Source organism: Myxine glutinosa, chromosome 8 (assembly GCF_964187855.1).
Source record: "Myxine glutinosa chromosome 8, kmMyxGlut1.1, whole genome shotgun sequence".
Taxonomy (NCBI): Eukaryota; Metazoa; Chordata; class Myxini; order Myxiniformes; family Myxinidae; genus Myxine; species Myxine glutinosa.
Window position 1 is genome coordinate 2,249,827 of NC_136268.1, and position 23,079 is coordinate 2,272,905.

General features: G+C 43.0%; 1 protein-coding gene across 1 annotated transcript in view; it reads left to right on the forward strand.

Moving 5' to 3' along the window:
- The window catches only part of LOC144893206 (kinesin-like protein KIF13A), a 269,629-nt gene that overhangs the window by 239,703 nt on the left and 6,847 nt on the right, over positions 1-23,079 (forward strand). Inside the window, exon 11 of the mRNA XM_078782867.1 lies at positions 22,851-23,027. Coding sequence (XP_078638993.1) covers positions 22,851-23,027 — 177 coding nt within the window. The remainder of the gene's footprint in view (positions 1-22,850; positions 23,028-23,079) is intronic.

A 23,079-nucleotide genomic window follows, 5' to 3' on the forward strand; every position in this document is an offset into this window, starting at 1 on the left:
AAGCAATGAAGGGTAGAAAAGTGGGAGGGCTGACGGGAGTTGTGGGAGATATGTTGAAAGCAGCAGGAAGTTGGGGTGTGAAGAGAATGACAGAGATCTGTAATCTGGTGGTGAAAGAAGGCCGCATTCCAGTGGATTGGGAACTGAGTACCCTCGTCCCACTATACAAGAGGAAAAGTGACCCTCTGGAGTGTGGCTCGTACCGAGCGATAAAGTTATTGGAGCATGGAATGAAGGTATTGGAAAGGGTGTTGGAGAGGAGGATAAGGAAGAAAGTGAAGATCGACGAAATGCAGTCTGGATTTATGCCAGGAAGAGGAACGACAGACGCGCTCTTTATTGTGAGGCAGTTGCAGGAGAAGTACATGGAGAAGAGGAAGAAGTTGTTTCTTGGGTTTGTTGATCTGGAGAAAGCATTCGATAGGGTTCCACGCAAAGTAGTGACATGGGCATTGAGGAAGTTAGGAGTGGAGGAATGGTTGATCAGAGTAGTGATGGCAATGTACCAAAGAGCGCGCACAGATGTAAGGACGAAGGACGGGAACAGTGGTGAGTTTGAGATGAAGGTGGGAGTGCAACAGGGGTCGGTACTAAGTCCACTACTATTTGTAGCTGTGATGGAGGTGCGGGCTCAGAACGTAAAGGAGGGTTTACCGTGGGAGTTGTTGTATGCAGATGAACCGTGGGAGTTGTTGTATGCAGATGATCTGGTGTTGATTGCAGAAAGTATGGATGGACTGAAGGAGAAGATGAACAAGTGGAAGGAATGTATGGAGACAAAAGGTCTGAAGGTGAATATCGGAAAAACGAAGGTGATGGCAAGTGGTAAAGCATGTGGTGACGTGGAAAGAACTGGGAAGTGGCCGTGTACTGTGTGCAGGAAGGGTGTCGGAGTGAATTCTATTCAATGTACAATGTGCGCTGAGTGGGTTCATCAAAAATGTAGTGGTTTGAGAGTGTCATTAACCAGTGTGGCAGCTACATTCAAGTGTAAGGTGTGCACAGAGGGACCTGCAGATGGAGGAAATGTTGAGTTGGATCTTGGAGACGGTGTGAAGCTGGAAGGTGTGAAAGCATTTTGCTACCTCGGAGACATGCTGAATGGAGAAGGTGGATCAGACTCGGCAATGGTTGCTAGAGTGAGATGTGCATGGAAGAAGTTTCGGGAACTGAGTGGCGTGCTGACGAGGAGGGGAGTGTCGTTGAAGCTGAAGGGAAAGGTGTATGCTGCATGTGTGAGAAGTGTTATGATTTATGGGAGTGAGACATGGGTAATGAACGTAGAGCAGCAACGAAGGCTGGAAAGGGTGGAAATGTGAATGGTTCGGTGGATGTGCGGAGTTTCGTTGAGAGAGAGGAAGACAAATGATGAATTGCGAAAGATGATGGGAATAGAGCCTGTGATGGATGCTGTGAAGAGAAACAGTTTGAGATGGTTTGGTCATGTGTTGAGGAAGGACGAAAGTGACTGGTTGAGAAGAGTGATGGAAATGAATGTAGAAGGAAGTAGAGGACGGGGAAGACCGAGAAAGACTTGGCTAAAGATGGTCGAAGAAGAAATGCGGGCAAGGGGGTTAGCAAGGGGAGATGCAGAAAATAGGGCAAAATGGAGAAGATTGTCAAGGGGACCGCAAGGCTAACCCCCGCTCTTGCAGGGAAAAAGGCCTTAAAATGCCTGTTGTATTGAGACATTAAACTGCGTAAATTTCAATAAAAACTGGAAAAATTGAGGTGTTCTAAAACTTTTGACCGGTAGTTTAGGTAGTTTGACCGGTAGACAAAAATATGTCACTACCCCAAAATTTATAACAATATCACACATTCTCACCAATCCCACACAATCCACACTTACACAAAACGTTAAGCTTCAAGCCTCATCAGTGACGTCATCACCATGACCCATTTTCATATAATTACACAGCACCTTGATCCCAGATGATACTAAATACATTTTGCAAATAAGCCTCTTTTCAGGGCAAATAGACAACTTAAATGCAACAATCTCAGGACTTGCGGAGAAATGGCACATACAAGAAAGAGCCCAATGTATATAAAAATGTCCTCTGAAACTACACAATGAAAACAACATCCGTTTGAACTGCGTGAGTGCCTCTGCGTATGACAGACCTCCAAAGCAAACCTGCCTGATTGCCTCTGGAACCAGACCTCCAAAGCATTGGATTTTTTTTCTCATGATCAATGCGAGAGTTTCAAACCTCCCAGCACTTACCTGATCCCAGAGGGCATTAGCCTTATTCTGAAATTCAACATAACAACACCATTGACATTGCAGTAACATCATAACATACATGAACACAACAGAGAATGAAATCTTCACATGATTCAGAGCCACGTTACCCCAGGGGTCCAGGGGAACACAGTTACCAGCAGTTGAAAATCCATTTACTCTTACCTCAAAGTCAGCGTCTTGGAATCACCCTGGCTGACACAGTGCCTCTGACCCCCAGGGCATTAGTGGTCCCATGTTGGGTGCCAAATAGTCATCGAAGGGTGTACACGAATAGAATGTACACACCTCTAGAACACTGTCAAATATTTAATTCAATGGAAAATACTTACTCAAATATAATAAGGATTACAACACAGTTTAACAGTACTATGCCGGCGTACTCAAACAGGACTCCATACAACGTATCCAGCAGATATTCTGCCCGATTCAGTTTGCATCTTGTCTTATATAGCGTTTGGAGAGACCAAAAAAATAATTATTCTGTGATTTGGGGCATCCGACTGAACGATGAGAGTTCAAACAAGGGGTCAGGGATTTGAGACAAGTAGGTGGTTTACATTTCAACATACGCCACAAAGATAAGCACCTTAGGAAAAAGAGTCCTGGCAGTCCACTCTGTCTGGAAAAACAGTTTCATGTTTTTAAAGAAATATTGTATTCCATATTTCCACAGATTATCAATGTAAGCTTTATTCCTTTAGGTATATCTAAGCACAGCACATAATTTCTATAATTTTTAATGAGATTACTAATTAAAATTTATCACTAATTATACTCTTGACCTTTATTGGAAAAATACATTTTGAAGATTCCTTAGTATTTCAAACTACAGCAACACACAATATCTATAATTCATAATCCAGATTACTCAAAGATTTAGTACTAAGTATATGTTTTCACTTCATTAGCATTCTATATTCCACAGATTATAATACTGCTGTGCATCACGATTTATTACTCCCGCCAGGGAGCAATGCATTTGATCGTGTCCGTCCGTGTGTGTGTGCATGTGTGTGTTCGTATGTTCGTGTGTTTGTGAACAAGATATCTGGAAAAGTTCTGAACGGATTTGGATGAAAGTTGGTGGGATGATTGTCCTTGAGATAAGGAAGAATTGATTAGTTTTTGGTGAAGCTCAGGATATTATTCCGGATCCAGGAAGTTTTTTGGGAATTTTTTTGTTTGTTTTACTGCATTAAAGCTTTTATTCTTATTCTTAAATGATGTTTTCCTCCTCTAATTCCGAGATATATCAAAATAAATTCTCTGACAGTTAGGGCCTACTTTCTTTTTCATTTATTGTTTTGGGGAGAGGGGATGTTAAACAAAACGTATTATTCCAACTTGACCCACGGCGGGAGTATGCGCTCTACTGAGTGGCGTTCTAGTATTATAAAGCAGCACCCATGTTCCCGAGCTTTCCTGAAATTGAGCAGAGTATGACCAGATTTGCACAGGATACAAGTGATAACTCACCTACTCGATAGAAGAGGGATATTTCAATAAAATCAGAAGTCCATGCGGACCTCTACACCTCTGAAGGCCTAAGGCAATATGTTTTCAGTTATTTCTTCATTGCTCCATACATCCATCCTTTGTCGGTTTTTTGTTACCATGATAACTTGTGAATCACATATATTTCAACTGAACTTGGCACAACTATGGACTGTCACACAAAGATAAATCGATTCGATTTTGGGTTCAAAAGGTCAAAGGACTAAGGTCATGTGCCCTTTGAAAATCATTTTCAGCAACTCGAGTTAGAAGCATCTTGTATTGTGGGTTTTCTGCTTATCTCTCTTTTCTCTCTCATGTGACCTTTAATTTTTCTTGAGACCTTTTATTGAGATCAAACATAACAGTGGCTTGACATCTAGCGCAGGCGGAGGCCTATTCATCGACGTGTTCGCGTCAAATTAATTATATTTTCTAGTTAAGAAATAAACCCATCTTATCATTCTCTCATATGACCTTTCCAGAAAAGTTTCCAGCTCTTCAGCACTTTCCATCAGCAGAGTTATATCACTTGAACACCAGACATTCTTGATTTTGCTGGCAGATATATATATATATATATATATATATATATATATATATATATATATATATATATATATATTATATATATATATATAAATATAATATATATATATATATATATATATATATATATATATATATATATATATATATATATATATATATATATATATATATATATATATATATATATATATATATATATTGTTGCGGATCTCAGAACGTCGGCCTTCCCCTTACCAAGGGGGGATTAATCCCCTTGTCTTTTTACTAGCCGATGCGATCCGGGGCTATCACGTTCCTTCCGGTCGGTGTTAAATAGGGTTGTAAGCCGAATTAGTCTTATTACCTAAGTACTAACACCGGCCGTGAAGCAAGGAAATAACCCCACCCGAACCACGATTTCAGTGGACACGCCAAGCGAAAGCGAGCCGTGATTCGGGCCGTTAACGGGAACTAACCCAATTAGAGCGGTTTCTGATCGTGCCGTGCTTACCCAATGGAGAAATCACTAAGATGGTCGAATTAAGAGGAAAACAGGAAGAACAGGTAATTTATTACACTTTGTACAAATAAGAAGAGGAAGAGAAGAAGAAGCAATGTACAGTAAAGAAGAAGAAGCAGATACACAGGGCAGCCTTATACAGTCTTATACTTATCCCTGGACACGGGCCTGTTCACACTGAGTCACACTCTCAGACTCACTCACACGGGGTTTGTAGATGGTCGGGTTGAGGGTCCACCGATGGCGTCCACAGCTCGCTCCGGTCCCTGACTCGTACCACAAAGCACATGATGATGGTAGACGGCAGGCAAGATCGCCCCGTGTCGGTGGCGCGGATCGGACAATTGTATGGGAGGGGGGGGGGGGGGAATCGGTAAGCTGGCAATTATACTAGCGTACGTAATAGTTGTACCTGCGCCTTATACGCTCTCCCGGAATAGTTCGGTACAATGCGCCACTTCCACAATGCTTTCACAATGATGTCACCAAAGCGCCTTTCCCAATCGACCTTGCACAACAATGCAATGCGCTCCAACCAAGTCCAAGCCCTTTGCCACTGTCGTATGCACGCGAATCCTTGAATACTTGTCACAGCGCGTCTCTCCTCATAACTCCACTCCGAGACTCGAGCACCTGCCTCTCCCTTCTCATAACTGAGGTGGGGGGCCTCGCGCAAAGGGTTTTATTGCCACGCCCAGCGAACCCTCTGGAACCTCTCGCCACACCCCGTCAGGCGATGTCGCCTCAGCCCTGGTTGGTTGTTGGGGTCTTACTGGCTCCGCCCTTGATGTTTGCTTGACGTGGCCACACCCCCGACCTCACGCTCCGCCCCCTTTTCGGGCCTTACCTTGTGGCATTTTGGCTGGTTTGAGCATCCTAATGCGAGGGGCAATGGGGTGCAGACTGGATGGGTGCAATGGGGCATGGGGTGCAGACTGAATGGTGTGCAATGGAGTCGATTGGAGGGAGGGCTGCAGAATGAACAGGGCCTACTCTTATTTGTTTTACACAACGCAGATGATAACTATTGGAAATGGCCTTATCTCACATATACTAAGAAATAACTAACGTTCTAAGGTGGCCTACGTGTTGTTTGTGGCCTAACTATGGGGTGCAACATTTAACCTTTAATGATGTTACCTGTGTGGGTTCTCAAAACCGCAACGATAGAGAGAGAGAGAGAGAGAGAGAGAGAGAGAGAGAGATATAGATAGATAGATAGATAGATAGATAGATAGATATAGAGATAGAGATATATTCCACTTCCACAACCAACCAGAACCAATGATTCTCTCAGTATCCTTTCCCCCATACGAGTTGAAGAGGTTAGGAGAAAGTATCTACCCTTCCCGAACTCTTCTTTCCATGTGGAACCTCTACTCATTTAGGGACAGACATAAACAGGTACCATTGTCATACTGCTATTGTTTTTGTCACACTTGTTGGCAACATTTCCTCCCAAAGCAGGTCTCTTTGTAATTCCAGGTCGTATGAGTATCAAGCAGCTCCTGGAGTGTTTCAAAGTCATTGCCATGAGCCTCAGCACTTTTCACTATTTAGGGCTGATAGGTTGCACAGACTGACGTGTGCCTCCCGCCTCGCATGTTTATTAACCTGGGATAATGTTTGTACTCCAAACGAGACAAATGTGGCTGGCTAACGACTTTACAACCCTCGATGGTATACAGACATCCAAGGAGCCATCTACAATGAAGTATGCATGAAAACGACAAAACCCCCTCCTCATTCATGAATCCCATATATCTCGTGCATTCTTCTTCCTTCCCCTATCCTCCCAGCCTCCATGCCCTTTCCTCTTCCCTGTTCTCCCTTTTCACAAATTTATATTTCGATGCACTCTACTTAATTTAAGCCTGGTGTTTGGTTAAGGTGGTTTAGGTGGCTAAGGTGGGTTAAGGTGGCTCGCTTAAGATATTAGGGTCTTGAGTTTGAGCCCCTGTCATGCGATTGAATTAACACCAGGTGGGTTGGCTCATCCTGCCACCCTTCTGAGGTTGGCAAAATGATTACCAGCTTACTGGGAAGAATGAGTATCCTGCGTCGGAGTGGTGACCCGTCCAGGATTGTACCAAATAGCCTAGAAACTGCTATGCATTTGAAGATGTGAAAATGAGTGGTCTTCTTCTCTACATACTTTGTCCCTCTCCCTATATCACCCAACACCTACCTCACTTGTTTCCATATGTGCATCGTCCCTTCAGAATAATCACTGCTCAGGTGTGGGCTGAGCTTTCAACACACGGTTCTTGCATGTGTGATACTTCGGCTTGTGTAGTGGTATTTTTCAAATTTACATAATTGTTACGAGTGCAGCAATACACTGAATTTAAATCTGTAATTTCACCTTGATTTTACAAAGGGGGGGGGGGTGTGTGTGTGTGTGTGTGTGTGTGTGTGTGTGTGTGTGTGTGTGTGTGTGTGTGTGTGTGTGTGTGTGTGTGTGTATGTGTGTGTGTCTGTCTGTCCTTGTTTTGAGCTTTTCGCAATGCATGCTTTATATCATAGTCAAATTCCAGGCTCACCCAATCGACGTGCAAAACAGCCAGATGCATCGGATTTATAATCATATCTGCTTTTATCCTACAAGTGACACATCCATAGTTGAACTCTTAAAAACACACCAGACATTGTCGTGAAATGTCAAATGTGTGAAGGCAGCTTCTGGGATCTCGCTTGCGTGGTGCACATTATGCTCACCAAATCAATGTAGATTTCTCCATATCCACGAACTCATACAAAGGGGAAATGGTCTACGTCTGTGGAAGCCATATACAGTCACGTGAAAAAGTAAGTACACCCCATGTAAAGTTTTGACTTTTTCAACATATTTCAACATACAGCTATTTGATTTTCATTTCAACAATATTGATAGATAAAGGTGATATAATATAACAAATATCATGAAACATTTACATTTTGTAGTCCATTGTATAATTTAAATAAACATAAATGCAAATTTCGCATGTGGAAAGTAAGTACACCCCGACATTTATCACTACTTCAAATACCTAAAATTAGAATCAGGTGCACCAGCTCAGGTGCAAATGATTAGAACATCGTCAGAGAGGATCTTGGAGGAACCTGTCTTATTTAAACCTCAGACATTTAGTTTGGTTTGCTCTTTGTTGTTGAAGTGTGTGGCGTCACCATGCCTGGATCAAAAGAGCTCTCTGAGGCCTTCAGAAAGAAGGTTATAGATGCCCACGAGTCTGGGAAGGGATTTAAAAAGATCTCCAAACAATTTGAAATCAATCATTCGACTGTCCGGAAGATCATCTGCAAGTGGAGGAGATTCCAAACAACTGCCAACTTGTTCAGGCCAGGCCGCCCCAGCAAGTTCAGCACGAGAGCAGACCGCAAGATGCTGAAAGAAGTCTCTAAGAACACCCAGAATGTCATCACGGGACCTACAGGTAGCTCTTGCCGCTGTTGATGTCAAAGTGCACGAGTCTACCATTAGAAAGAGGCTGCACAAATTTGATCTACGTGGGAGGTGTGCCAGGAGGAAACCGTTGCTGTCCAGAAAGAACATCAGGGAAAGACTAAAGTTAGCCGATGAACACCTCGGCAAAGATCAGCACTTCTGGAACAATGTGCTCTGGACAGATGAGTCAAAAGTAGAGCTATTTGGCCACAGTACCAGAAGACATGTTTGGTGAAAACCAAAGACAGCATTTGACCACAAGAGCCTGATACCAACTGTAAAGCATGGTGGTGGAAATATTATGGTTTGGGGCAGCTTTGCTGCCTCAGGGCCTGGGCAGCTCACCATCATAGAATCCACTATGAATTCTTCATTGTACCAGAGGGTGCTTGAGGGAAATGTGAGGCCATCTGTCAGAAAGTTGAAGCTCAACCGAAGGTGGACCTTGCAACATGACAATGACCCTAAACATACCAGTAAATCCACCAAGGAATGGCTGAAAAGAAAGAAATGGAGGGTTCTGGAATGGACAAGTCAAAGCCCGGATCTAAATCCCATCGAGATGTTGTGGGGGGATTTGAAACGAGCTGTGCATGCAAGAAACCCCTCAAACATCGCACAGCTGAAAGAATTCTGCATGGAGGAGTGGGCAAAAATTTCTCCCAGTCGATGTCAGAGACTGGTAGACAGTTATAAGAAACGCCTACTTGAGGTTGTTTCTGCCAAAGGGGGCAATACCACCTATTAGAGCCAAGGGTGTACTTACTTTTTCCACATGCGAAATTTTCATTTATGTTTATTTAAATTATGCAATGGACTACAAAATGTAAATGTTTTATGATGTTTGCTATATTATATCACCTTTATCTATCAATATTGTTGAAATGAAGATCAAATAGCTGTATGTTGAAATATGTTGAAAAAGTCAAAACTTTACATGGGGTGTACTTACTTTTTCGCGTGACTGTAGATACCATACAACAGGCAAACAGCTTTTATTTTGCATACAAAGTCCAGGCTAAGTGGAAACTCAAGGCAATGGAGGATAGGAGGTTATCACACTGACTGTGAGGAGATGTCGTTGTTTTTATTCCTAGTATGTTGGTTGTTCTTGTTTTCTGGATCCACAACAGGGGAACATGGAAGAGCAAGGAGACAGAGGGTAAAGAAGTAACGCACTGACAGTGGCGCATCAGGTGGATGCAACAAGCAAGGGAATGAGGGGAGAGGATGTGTGGAAACAGTCCGCTGCAAATAAGAGAGTTGCATTAGAAAGGGTTAATGGAGGGTAGAAAGAAATCATGGTTTGGGGTGGAGAATGACATGAGAGAGATGCGGTTCTGATGCCAACTGATATCCCTGGATGAAAGAATGCAATCGAGCCACCTTAGGACGGTGATTCCACAAACAGGATAACAGAGGAACAAGAGAGTAAGGGTGTGTGGTAATTCTGGATTTCAGGAGTTTATCCAGAAGGGAGTTAGTTAGTGTGCACATGCATGGATCATAAATAAGCTGGGGAGAGTTGGATGCCTGATAGAGCAGAGGGAGCAAAAATGGAGGTGAGCTGGTTAAAAAAAAAGAGGCCACAAACCTGTCTGCGATGTGACAGAAACCAGCCTAATAGGCCTACTTCTGCTTCATCACGAGATGCCAATAATGTTGAGAGTTTTAGATTCCACAAAATCCAGAAGAAGTAGATGTGAAGTACCGGGGTCAGCCTATATGGGAGACCACTACTCCATTAAGCAAGAGACAAAGGTCTTGATGTCGGCAGAGTTGTTTTGCTTTTTAAAGGTTTACTTGGAACGACAGAGGATTCCTCGTCTGCAACTTGCTTTGGAGGCCAGCCTTGCTCTCAGGTCAGTCCAGGTGAACTCATGGTTGATGGTGAGGCCTCAATTTCCAAGGGACTTTGAGTTGGTAACCATGGAAATAGACAGGTGGGTTCATTCGACCATCATAGCAACAGGGTGAAACTGTGAGATTTTGTCAGGATTGAAAGACACGTTCCATTTGTCAAATCAACATTCGCCAAAATTAATGTTGTTTTTAAATTTGAAAAAACATTGAACATTTAATCAGAATGGAAAGTTAAACGGTGAAAACCTTTAATAAAAAGTAATTTTTATATCTATTTGATCTGATCAAAGGGTTAATCCTGAATTGTCAGCTTCTCCTTCCTTCCCACAGTGGTTAACATACTTCAATCCCTTGTACTGTTGTCATTACAAAAGGAAAGAGAGGGTTTCCCAGAGCTTTGGAAAGGTCGCTTATGTAGATCAGGAACAAGACAGGGCCAAACAGACTTCCTCTGGTCACTCCATCCTCCACTGGGAGAGGAGCGGAGAGGGTACTACTGATTGCAATGTGTTGAATGCATGAGTTCTGGAAGTTGGAAATCCAGGTAAAAGGTGGCCAATACTTTCCTTTTTTGTGTGTTGATGTCCTTGTGATGCTTCCTTTTTTTAAACAAGTGGTTGATTTATTACCCTGTAATATAATTAAAGTTTAACTTGTGATTCAATTTCTGCTCTTCAATCCAAATTCCATTATTATTGGCCACATCTCACACCATGATGGCTCTTTGAATGATTGCTTGCGTAACTGAAAAGCCAATTGGTACACTTTATGGTGGGTAAGCATCCATCATTGTGTGTCATTCGTTGTTGTCTCCATATGTGGGTTTCAGAAGGTGGAACGGAGTCCTCCCATGTCTCAAATTATCCACCTCTGTTTCAGTAAGGGATCACGATTCATGGACCAAGCTGAGAGGTTTTGGTGTCCTCGGAGTTTTGTTCCAAGGGCTCTTTTCGGGATCGTCACTGATCCCTATACAGCGTCCAACTGTTGCTTGTTTGTGTTAATGTTCCCAGGGATGGTTGGTAGGATCTTTGTAAAGTTCTTCTTTATCATTCCCATTGCTCCAGTTATCACTGGCACATTTTCGTTGCTCTTCAGCTTCCAAGATCTTTTCACTTCATTTTTGAAGTCTTCATATTTGGTCATTTCCTTGATTTCTGCATCATTTAGACCAAATCCATGGGGTACTGAAACCTCAATTAGCAATTCCTTTATTTCCTTTTTGTTCCTGAGTACAATGTCCAGACACAGTGCTTTGTTTTCTAGGTTCACACTGGTTGGGATCATCAGGTCATACGTGAGCATTATATCCTTGTTTTCAATGATGTGCCAGTGGATTACTCTATAAACTTTGTTGTGTCTTTGTGTGTACAGCTGTTCTGATAAGTTGTTTTCCATCCCAATAGGAGGTGACTCCTGCTTCCTGTTTCTACCTGTCTGGTTCACAGTCCCACCATCTTTTTTCTTTGACCATCCCGCCACTCAGTCCTGCCAGTCCCGTTGTTGATGCCATGTCCCTGATCTTGAACATTTATAATGATTTGTTCTCTGTCCTAATCGAGCTGTCCTCTTCATAGCCATTCCATTGAGCCTTTTTTACTCTTTCCATTCCAATCTGTCCAACTCTTTTTTTTTTTTTCCTGCTTTTTATCATTCGCCCAGTTGTCAGTGTATGTATGTAAATCTGTTGATATTTCGTCTTGCATTTTTCTTTAGCCTTTTTTTTTTTTTTTTTTCAATCTTTGGAGCTGTAGTGTGCATGTGCATGCATGCATGCGTGTTTCTGTTTATTACTTTTTGCATGCACGCATGTTTATTTATGTCAGTGTACATTTGTGTTTCCTTCTTCAATTGCTTCTTGGGTGTTTCATTTATACTCGTTTGTATGCACATGTGTTTGTTTTTATTTGTGTGTCTACTTGTATAATTGAGCAAGCATTGAAAGTTTCTTAAAATGTGGTTGAAAGAAGACGAAGAAAAGTTGTAATTTTTTTGTTCTTGTTTTTATGAATGGAACATCAACAACAGAATTAAATTTTTATTTGGAGCCAATGCCAGGAGAAGTATTTGGCAAAGAAAAGGAAATTGTCGTGTTTTCGTTGACGAGAGAAAGGTTTTTTTGGATGCACAGTCGAGGCTTGTGGAGTAGCTAGAACATCAAATGGATCAGGATGTAACAGGACAAAAGGAACAGCACAACGAGATGGGGAACACAGCAACAGCAGGGAAGAGGGACAAAATTGAGGAAGACTTGGGCAAATGAGGAATAGGGGAGGATTGACAGGTTGGACCAGATGAATACAGAAGCAAACCCAGGAAAAATTGGAGACTTAGAATGAGGTGGACTTGGAGGGCGCAGGGTTAAAGGGTTAGAAAAGGTCATAATTCAATTATATCTGCACTGTACAGCATTGATGTAAACGGTGTTCCCAAAAAGCTTCGAATCTATTAATATTCCACTCGCTAAGTAATTAATCGCCCTTCATAAAATGTATTAAATCAATTGCCAAGAATGCTTTGTAATCCTTTGTGAGTACTGGATACACATTTTTTGTTTTTCCACCAAAAAAGTGGGGTGGGGGTCACATATAATCCCCCATCCCCCATCGATCAACACCTAATATTGTTACACAACCCAAGGAATATACACACATTTTCCACAAGCACATCAGATAATGAGTGACCACAAAAACGGGTACCAATACAATTTAATTTACCCTATTTATTACCTCCACCCCAAAGGTGGATGGATGTTGTGTTTTCACCCCTGTTTGTCTGTCTGTCTGTTTGTCTGTGAGCACGATATTTTTAAAAGGGTGGATGGATTATCACAAAACATGGTGGATGAGTTGGATCCGTGAAAAGAACAAGCTGATTCGATTTTGGATCAGGTCCGGGTCCAGATCCGGTCTATCAATGTGATACAAAATGTAAACTGTTCAGCCTGGCGGAGGTATGTGCTCTACTGAGTGTCGTTCGAGTTTTTATTTCAAAAGAGTAAAAAGCCCATCAAAAATGACGGGTTGGAACAGTTTGTTCGACAGTGCAGCCTCATGAACGTGCCAAAGTTTGAAGCCTCGGCCTAGTGTTAGGTTGTCTTGTATATTTCTTATTTATTAGACACCCTAGTGAAATAAATGAATGCTCGTTTTACTCTGTGCTTGTTGCACATCATGTGCAGCGAATTTTACCTCCCTGCACCTTGTGTTTATTGTACACCGCTCCTTTCCTATGCCATCTCCAGGTGCTGCATGACGTCATTGCTGGGCACAAAAGGGGGGCCCGGCAATGATGCGCGCTGAAAGGGAGTACTCAGTTTTCACTCCGGTTTCTTTCTTGTTTGTTTGTTTGTCCGGGCGATATCTCAACCGTCCTTTGAGTTAGAAAGCTGAAATTTCGGGGGTTTTTTTTTTTTTTTTTTTAATCACTTCTGTACACCGCCCTTGAGGCTCGGTTTGCAAGCCACCATCTACAATTCCAATTGAAGAGACATACTTACTCTTTTATGCAAAATGTTTTTCGAGTTTGTTTTATCCTCAAAAATAGACCTTAGTGAACACACATTTGTGTTAAAAGATCGGCCTTTATTTATATCCTATCCATATGAAGTGGGACAGACATCTGTACAAACACACAAACTGATTGCGTTTTATATGGTACATGACATGTTCTGTCATACATATTTGCTTCACATGATGCACGATCACAATGGCAATTTTCAGGTGAATATTTTTAATGTCATTGTCGGCCTCGATGCTGCACACGTTCACACTTGCATTCAAAGAGGAAAATTATTTATTACTCTGGCATATTCGGCTGCAATGATTGAATGGATTTTGTCAGTTATTGCTGTTTCGAGATCATCTATAGATCATCGAAAGAGATCACCATCTCTTATCCAAAACCTTGATCTTTTCTAACTCCGTTAATACACCCCAAATCCACCTTTTTCAAATTCAGTTTTTCTTTCCTGAAACTCTTCGTAGTGTCCATTGTTATATACCGTGCACCTCCCCACCCCCCCCCCCCCCCACTCCAGCCCTCTCCCTTCCACAGATCCACCACTCTCCGTGTTATCTACTGTTGTTGTGCTTCCCTCTCTCTCTCCCCCTCTTGTCTCCCGCTCACTTTCTTACATATTTTTTTGTGTGTTTTCTATTGATGTCTTTATGTTTTATGTGTTGGTCTTACACGGGCTTTGACTTTGTATACAAAAAAAAAATGATTGTGGCCTTCCTCAGTAGATGTTGTATTTAAAGGGGAACCCAAACGCTCCGACAACCTTAATGCTAATCTATCCCTCAATACCCTATAAAATACACGACCGGTCAAACGTTTTAGAACGCCTCAATTTTTCCAGTTTTTATTGAAATTTACGCAGTTTAATGTCTCAATGTACTCTTAAATTTAGCAGAGAACAAATAAACAATTGGAGATAAAAAAGAAATCATAGAATCATTTTGTTTAACAAAATTTAATTTAAATTTTTGACTCAGCAAAGTCGCCACCTTATGCAGATATAACCGCCGAACACACTCGTAGCATTCTTTCTACAATGGAAATCGAATATTGTTCGGGAAGTTCTTCCCAACACTGTTGCAGAAGTTCCCACAAATGTGTTGCACTTGGAGGTTGCTTTGCTTTCACCCTTCTGTCCAGTTCATCCCAAACCAGCTCGATGGGGTTTAAGTCTGGAGACTGTGCGAGCCATTCCATGATTTGAAGCCTACCGTCTTATTCTTTTCCTCGAAGGTAGTTTTGACATAGCCTGGAGGTGTGTTCAGGGTCATTATCTTGCTGTAGGATGAACCCCTGACCAACTAGGTGTATACCATAGGGCATAGGGTATTGCATGGCGCTGAAAATGTTGTGGTCGCCCTTTTGGTTCAAGGTGCCAGGCACTCAGTGCAAGTCGCCGACTCTGGATCCAGCAAAAGAGCCCCAGACCATCACGCTTCCTCCTCCATGTTTGACAGTTGGTGTCACACACTGAGGAACCATCCTTTTGCCTAATCGACGGCGTACAAAAACCCTGCGTGATGAACCAAAGATTTCAAATTTTGATTCATTGGTCCATAAGACCTTCTTCCAGTCTTCAGTAGTCCACTGGCAGTGCTTCATGGCCCAGGCAAGCCTCTTTTTCTTATTTTGCCATCTTAGCATTGGCTTTCTTACTGCCACTCGACCGGTCAAACCTGCAGGTCGAAGTCTTCTCTTCACAGTTGAAACTGAGACTTGTTCACTTCAACCAGTGTTAAGCTGTGCTTGAAGCTGTTGTCCTCTGAGCTGCCTATCACGCAAACTGTTGACTTCAGAAACTTGTCTTCTGATTCTGTTGTGGCTTTGGGTCTGCCAGACCTCTTCCTGTCAGAGTTTCCTCCAGTTTCCAATACACTACTTCCTGCAGTGCAATGTTGTCCAAATAACGCTTCAGAGGGTGTAATAACAGTCCGTTCCAATACTGCTTTATACAGACAGGGGGTTTGTAATCAAGTAATCAGCAGAGGTTGGGACACCTATAGGAATTGTTTGCATCAACCTTCAAGGCTGAATTTACTTACATTGCTGCATAACAGCTGTAAGTTGTTAACCCATTACTTGTTCCCTGAAGAAGGCCTTTTTACAATATAACTGTGCAATTTACATTATTTCCCCGTTTTTGCTAACCTAAACTTTTTTATTTAACCTCGACCAGTTTACTGCTTACCTTTGTACCATTTCAGGTTATTCATTGGACTTGAATTGCTTAAATTTCAATAAAAACTGGAAAAATTGAGGTGTTCTAAAACTTTTGACCGGTAGTGTATATATGATGTCTTTTTCCCATTTGCGATTTATAAAGTCGGTAATTTTGTGATTAAAAGTCGAAATCTTCTTCTTCACTCTTAGCCAGACACACTCAGAAGTCGACCACCATTTTCGTACTGTCTACCTCCAGTTTTCTTTTTCTTTTTTTTTCTTTCTTTTTCATGGTTCTGTTTGGATATTGTTGGAATATGTTTAAACCGCAGCCGTGATGCTGACGCCCCCCCCCCCTCCCCCAGAATTTACATGTTTTAAACGTTTCCCAGTGTGTACCCTGGTCAGAATAGGTACACCGTATCCCTGCGTATTGTAAGAGACGACTAAGAGGGTTGGCGTCAGGAAGGGCATCCGGCCATAAAAACATTGCCTCAAAAAGAGAACCATGACAATCACAAGTACATATGGGCAGGGTACAGCCCGAAGTGGAGATCGGTTTCTGAGGTTTGGGACATGGAATGTAGGGACAATGACAGGGAGATCAGGAGAAGTGGTGGAAGTATTGGTCAGAAGAAGAGTGGACATATGTTGTGTGCAAGAGACGAGATGGAAGGGAAGTGGTGTGAGAATGGTGAAGGGTAGGCAGGGACAGAAATACAAGTTTGTGTGGCAAGGGTGCCCGGAGGGCGTGAATGGTGTTGGTGTCCTGTTTTCTGAGGAGTTTGTAGACAGTGTGGTGAGTGTGACTAGAGTGAGTGATAGGTTGATGATGGTGAAAATGATGATTGGAAAGCTCTTGGTGAACGTCATCTCGGGATATGCTCCGCAGGTTGGTCGAAGCGATGAAGAGAAGGACAAGTTCTGGTATGCGATAGAGAAGCTGATGGAAAACGTGAAAGATGAGGAAGTTGTTGTGGTGGGAGGAGACCTAAATGGACATGTGGGAAGGAGTATGGACGGTTTTGAGGGAGTTCCTGGGGGTTACGGATATGGTGTGAGAAATGGAGAAGGTGAAAGGATTTTGGAGTTTGCTGATGGAGCTGATTTGTTGATTTGTAATACTCAGTTCCAGAAAGAGGACAATAAGCTTGTTACATACACGTCAGGTGGGTCGACGACAACCGTTGACTACCTGATGGTGCGTAGGCGAGATAGGGGGCACCTCCGGGACACAAAGGTGATCCCGGGGGAGGAGGCTGTTTCACAGCACCACTTGGTTGTCTGCGACATAAGGGTGAAAGGTGCGAGGAGAGCTCGGCGGGTGAAGTACCAACCGAGAATGAAGGTGTGGAGGTTGAAAGAGGTGACAGTAAGGGAGGCATTAAAAGAGAGGCTGAGTAGGGTAGAGGATGATGTGGTTGAGCTTGAAAGTGGTTGGATGTCAATGAAAGCTAGTCTGTTGGGAGCCGTTGGTGAGGTATGTGGATGGACAAAAGGACCACCGAGGCACTCGGAAACATGGTGGTGGGATGTTGAAGTTGGAAAGAGGATTGACGAGAAGAGGAAGAAGTTCAAAGAGTGGCAGAAGGCGAAGGGTACGGGAGCAGAAACAGCAGAGCATGAAAGTTATAAGGCAGCCAGGAAGGCTGCAAAGAAAGAGGTAGCAAAGGCGCAGGAGGCATGTAGGAAAATGTTCGGAGAACGCTTGGATTCGGAAGAGGGTCAGAAAGCAGTATTCAGGATTGCAAAGCACATAGCGAAAGAGAGGTGTGATGTGATGGGGGTGAGTTGCTTGAAGGATGAAGTGGGACAAATCGTTGGCGACTCAGATGGAATTAAAGGAAGATGGAAAAGATATATGGAAATGCTGTTGAATACAGAGAATGAATGGGATGGCAACATAGAGAGTAACCCAGTTTTAGGACCGGCAGAGAAGATAACTGAGAAGGAAGTTGAGGAAGCGATAAAAGCAATGAAGAGTGGAAAAGCGGGAGGGCCGACGGGAGTTGTGGGAGATATGTTGAAGGCAGCAGGAAGTTGGGGTGTGAAGAGAATGACAGAGATCTGTAATCTGGTGGTGAAAGAAGGCCGCATTCCAGTGGATTGGGAACTGAGTACCCTCGTCCCTCTATACAAGGGGAAAGGTGACCCTCTGGAGTGTGGCTCGTACCGAGTGATAAAGTTATTGGAGCATGGAATGAAGGTATTGGAAAGGGTGATGGAAAGGAGGATAAGGAAGAAAGTGAAGATCGACGAAATGCAGTTTGGATTTATGCCAGGAAGAGGAACGACAGATGCGCTTTTCATTGTGAGGCAGTTGCAGGAGAAGTACATGGATAAGAGGAAGAAGTTGTTTTTTGGGTTTGTTGATCTGGAGAAAGCATTCGATAGGGTTCCACGCAAAGTATTGACATGGGCATTGAGGAAGTTAGGAGTGGAGGAATGGTTGATCAGAGTAGTGATGGCAATGTACAAAAGAGCACGCACAGCTGTAAGGACGAAGGACGGGAACAGTGGTGAGTTTGAGGTGAAGGTGGGAGTGCATCAGGGGTCGGTACTAAGTCCACTACTATTTGTAGCTGTGATGGAGGTGCTGGCTCAGAACGTAAAGGAGGGTTTACCGTGGGAGTTGTTGTATGCAGATGATCTGGTGTTGATTGCGGAAAGTATGGATGGACTGAAGGAAAAGATGAACAAGTGGAAGGAATGTATGGAGACAAATGGTCTGAAGGTGAATATCGGAAAGACAAAGGTGATGGCAAGTGGTAAAGCATGTGGTGAGGTGGAAAGAACTGGGAAGTGGCCGTGTGCTGTGTGCAGGAAGGGTGTCGGAGTGAACTCCATTCAGTGTACAATGTGCGCTGAGTGGGTTCATCAAAAATGTAGTGGTCTGAGTGGGTCATTAACCAGTGTGGCAGCTACATTCAAATGTAAGGTGTGCGCAGAGGGAGCTGCAGATGGAGGAAATGTTGAGTTGGATCTTGGAGATGGCGTGAAGCTGGAAGGTGTGAAAACATTTTGCTACCTCGGAGACATGCTGAATGGAGAAGGTGGATCAGACTCGGCAACGGTTGCTCGAGTGAGATGTGCATGGAAGAAGTTTCGGGAACTGAGTGGCGTGCTGATGAGGAGGAGAGTGTCGCTGAAGCTGAAGGGAAAGGTGTATGCTGCATGTGTGAGAAGTGTTATGATTTATGGGAGCGAGACATGGGTAATGAACGTAGAGCAGCAATGAAGGCTGGAAAGGGTGGAAATGCGAATGGTTCGATGGATGTGCGGAGTATCGTTGAGAGAGAGGAGGACAAATGATGAATTGCGAAAGATGATGGGAATATTGCCTGTGATTGATGCTGTGAAGAGGAACAGGTTGAGATGGTTTGGTCATGTATTGAGGAAGGATGAAAGTGACTGGTTGAGAAGAGTGATGGAAGTTAATGTAGAAGGAAGTAGAGGACGGGGAAGACCGAGAAAGACTTGGCTAAAGATGGTGGAAGAAGAAATGCGGGCAAGGGGGTTAACAAGGAGAGATGCAGAAAATAGGGCAAAATGGAGAAGATTGTCATGGGGACCGCAAGGCTAACCCCCGCTCTAGCAGGGAAAATTGCCTTAAAATGCATGTTGTCTACGGGTTACATTGCAGTACTATTTAAGTCAAACGGCGAATACATTTCGATTTCCCCCAAATATGCCTAATCGATGCAACCTTGGTGGTCATAGTAATACAAACTGACATCGTTTCATGCTACACCAATGGCCAAAATACCCTAAGTTTGCCTGAAATTGGACAAGGTTTGGCCGAAATACCCGAATGTGTATTGGGCCCACAATAAGTTCGCTTTTGTGCTTGGAACACTTTACAGAACACTCTTATGAACCAAGAGAGATGGCTAAGGATTTTGTGATTAGCTGCCACGATTGAGAGAGGATGCCATCCCCATGATTAAGCGGAAGAAACAGCCATCACTCGAAATTGTAAGACGATCCAGCACCACACCCACTTCCGCCATCCCCCCCCCCCCACAAGCCCCATCAGCCATCACCCCCAGTCTCCCACAATACCCACCACCACCTCACATCCCCTCTCCCTTTCCACCATCCTCCCAGAAGTCCCCATCAACCATCACCCTAGAACAATAGCCACCACTACCCCACCCCTCTCTTCCCCCTGGCACTACTACTCCCTCCACGGGAGTGGGGAGATCGACATGACACAACACAACACAGCACAGACACGGCACGATACAGCATGGACACGACATGACATGGCACGACACAGCACGGGCATGGTATGACACACACGGACACGGCATGACCACAGGCACAAATATCGTACCTGGAAAGCAGGAAACAGGATGAACCTGTAACATACAAGACAGCTGGTCAGCCTGCGACGGTGGAACAAAGCATTTGTCACCCATTTTGTCGGCGGTGTCCAAGTGTGCCTGGGCTGTGTCAGCTGTCGGTCGATGATGGGTATTTCTGCTGAGGTAATATAACTGATTCATAAATTAATACAAAATCCCTTATAAACTGTCAATTGAAAGGAAAAACAAAACCTACCAATCTGTAGTGAACATACCACCGGCGTTTTCATCTTCACTAACACCTCCATTGTCACCATCTTTGTCTGAATCGCTCACTTAAGCCTCGAAAGGTTCACTTCACTAACACCTCTATAATTCCCCTGAAAGCGTTTCCATCACTAATTTTGCCTCCAGTAGTTTCTTCAAAATTCCACTGATCAGCTTCAACATACTGAGAACCTTCAGAGTTGCTAATGACGGAGGAATCAGTATTGGAATCCGAGTTCGACATGCACGGTTTCTCTGTGTAAGCCGCCATTAGGGTGAAGGTGGATTCTGAGTGTGACGTCACTTGTCAGACAGCTTCGACCAATATTTTTGGGTTATGGGGACAGAGCAGACAAAAGCACCAATCTTTCTCCAGGTGCTTGTTAGACCTATAGCTTTAATTTTTTGATAGGTCCCATTATGCTAATTTATGCAAATTACATGTATTTATTAGTACCGGTCATTGAAATTGTAACTTACAAGGTCAAAAACTGTATGTAGGCAATACTTTTTGCCTGTGTGTAATCACTTCTCTAAATCATGATTAAATTAAACTGTCTGAGGTTATATTTCATGATTATAATGTTAATTTATGTAAATTACATGCATTTTTCATGTATTTATAGGTATTTTCTTCAAAGTGTAAATTACCAGCTCTAAACTTTATGCAGTGAAATTTTTTCTGGGTGTTTAACATAAATGATTTAATTTTCTGTTAAAATCAATTCCCTTTGGCTACATATTTATGTTAATTTATGCAAATTATTCATTTCTCATAGAAAGATGCCAGTGTGCATGTAGTACTACAAAACACCTTTTGACAAACTCGCTTAGTAAAACAAATATCCCAACAGTGTTGAATTGATTTTCGGATCTCCCAACATAGACTTCAGGTAAAGTAATATTGCTCAACTCTGTGCGTTGCCTCTCCCCCAAACGTCCTCTCAAATTAGTTAGTACATGTAGCACAGCATCCCTACCCTACACTGGACTTCGAGAACAGTCATTTCAAGTGAATAGAGCTTTTCACTTTTGTTCTCTGTGACAAGACCAGCCAGCTGAGCTCTGCGAACGATGCCCGCAAGGAGATGTTCTGCCAGGAATCCATCATGCCACCGACTCAGGATGCCTTACTGCGGCACTTGGAGCGGACTGTGTATCAGGCTGGGATCCGGAGCACCAGTCATCTGAATCAGCAACAGACGCCAACCCCATGTCATGGCGCTGGACATTGGACAAAGACAGCCGGTCTTGTCTTCCAGTTTGGACCACTCTACCTATTGCCTCCAAAGCCTGCAATGAACTAGTCCAGTGTGGCTGCAAGAGCACGAGAGGCCGCATTGGCAGATGTGCTCATAAGAAGGCCGGATGGACGTGCACCGAGCTTTGTGGGGTCCGCAAGTGTGAAAAGTAGATTTCCAGAAGGCATATCAATTTGATTTTCAGTTATTATCCTCCATGTGTAGGTTTAAGCTGCCAATCTCCGAGCTATGATCCACATTTTCTTTATCAGTAATGCATGTATCATATCACTTGATATTGAAACATCAGCGAAATACGAGACATTTACATTACATTTGCATAAATTTACATAAAAATTACATTTTAATTTAACTGATCTTAAAGCAAAGCTTGCAATATGAATTATCTGAATAGAACAAACATATCCAGTCGAAAAAAAGAAAAGCTCACAATTAAATCATTCCAATTAAGTTGAGAATGCAATTAAATGCCCACATTTGCATAAATTACCATAAAACTCATGGAAGGCATTCATCAATTCATCCTTAACATTGCAATATTATTTACCTGGGCCAAACACGTATATACACACAAAAAAAAGAAGCTACCTATTAATTTAGTGTTGAAATACCAGAGAATGTGCTTAAAATGCATATAATTTGCATAAAGTATCATTTTAATCATAGTAATCAATGACAGCATTTGTGACACATATTATAATATTAATGCTGTTGATATATAAATGACACCCAGGAAAAAAATTGGTACTTTTGTCCGTTCTGTCCCCATAACTCAGTTCAACTGCCTGACGACACTGAGCGGTACAGGTAACCTATATTGGCCCTTGGACTACCTGGCGAAATCGAAGATCCACACGAGGGCTTCTTTCGAAACTTTGTGATTGAGAAAAATAAATTTCCCCTCAAATTAGACCAGGATTCATGATTTTGAATGGAAATTTGCGTTTGGGTTCCTCTTTGAGCATCTAACCCTGAACTTGGTTTGAATATTCTTGAAGGATTTTGTTATCAGGTAGACTTAGACTGAAAACAATTTATGTTTAGTTGTCCATGGTATGTTGAAAACATGGGGCTATGTCGACCAAATCAAAGTCTGCAGACTATACACAAACTCCACTTTGCACACCTGTGAAATGTAAGAGGATATCATTGGTATGTTGGAGGTTATTACAGGTACGGTTGGTGCCGTTCATTTTGTACCTATGGTATCTGCCTGGGTGTGTGAGAGCAGAACGGGAAAGTGTTCTGCCGCCGTACCGTGTGCGAGTGTGAAAACCCCAATGTCGAACGATCCTGCTGTCCGGAGTGTGACGGGCATCTTGCCAAGCAATGCCACCAGCCTGGCACCGCACGTCCTCACCGCAGTGGCGAGATCTGGCTCTCTGGGTGCCAGCGTTGTCACTGCCTGGTGAGTCAACTTTTACCCTTCAATAATAATCACGTACATGTCTAGGTTTCTA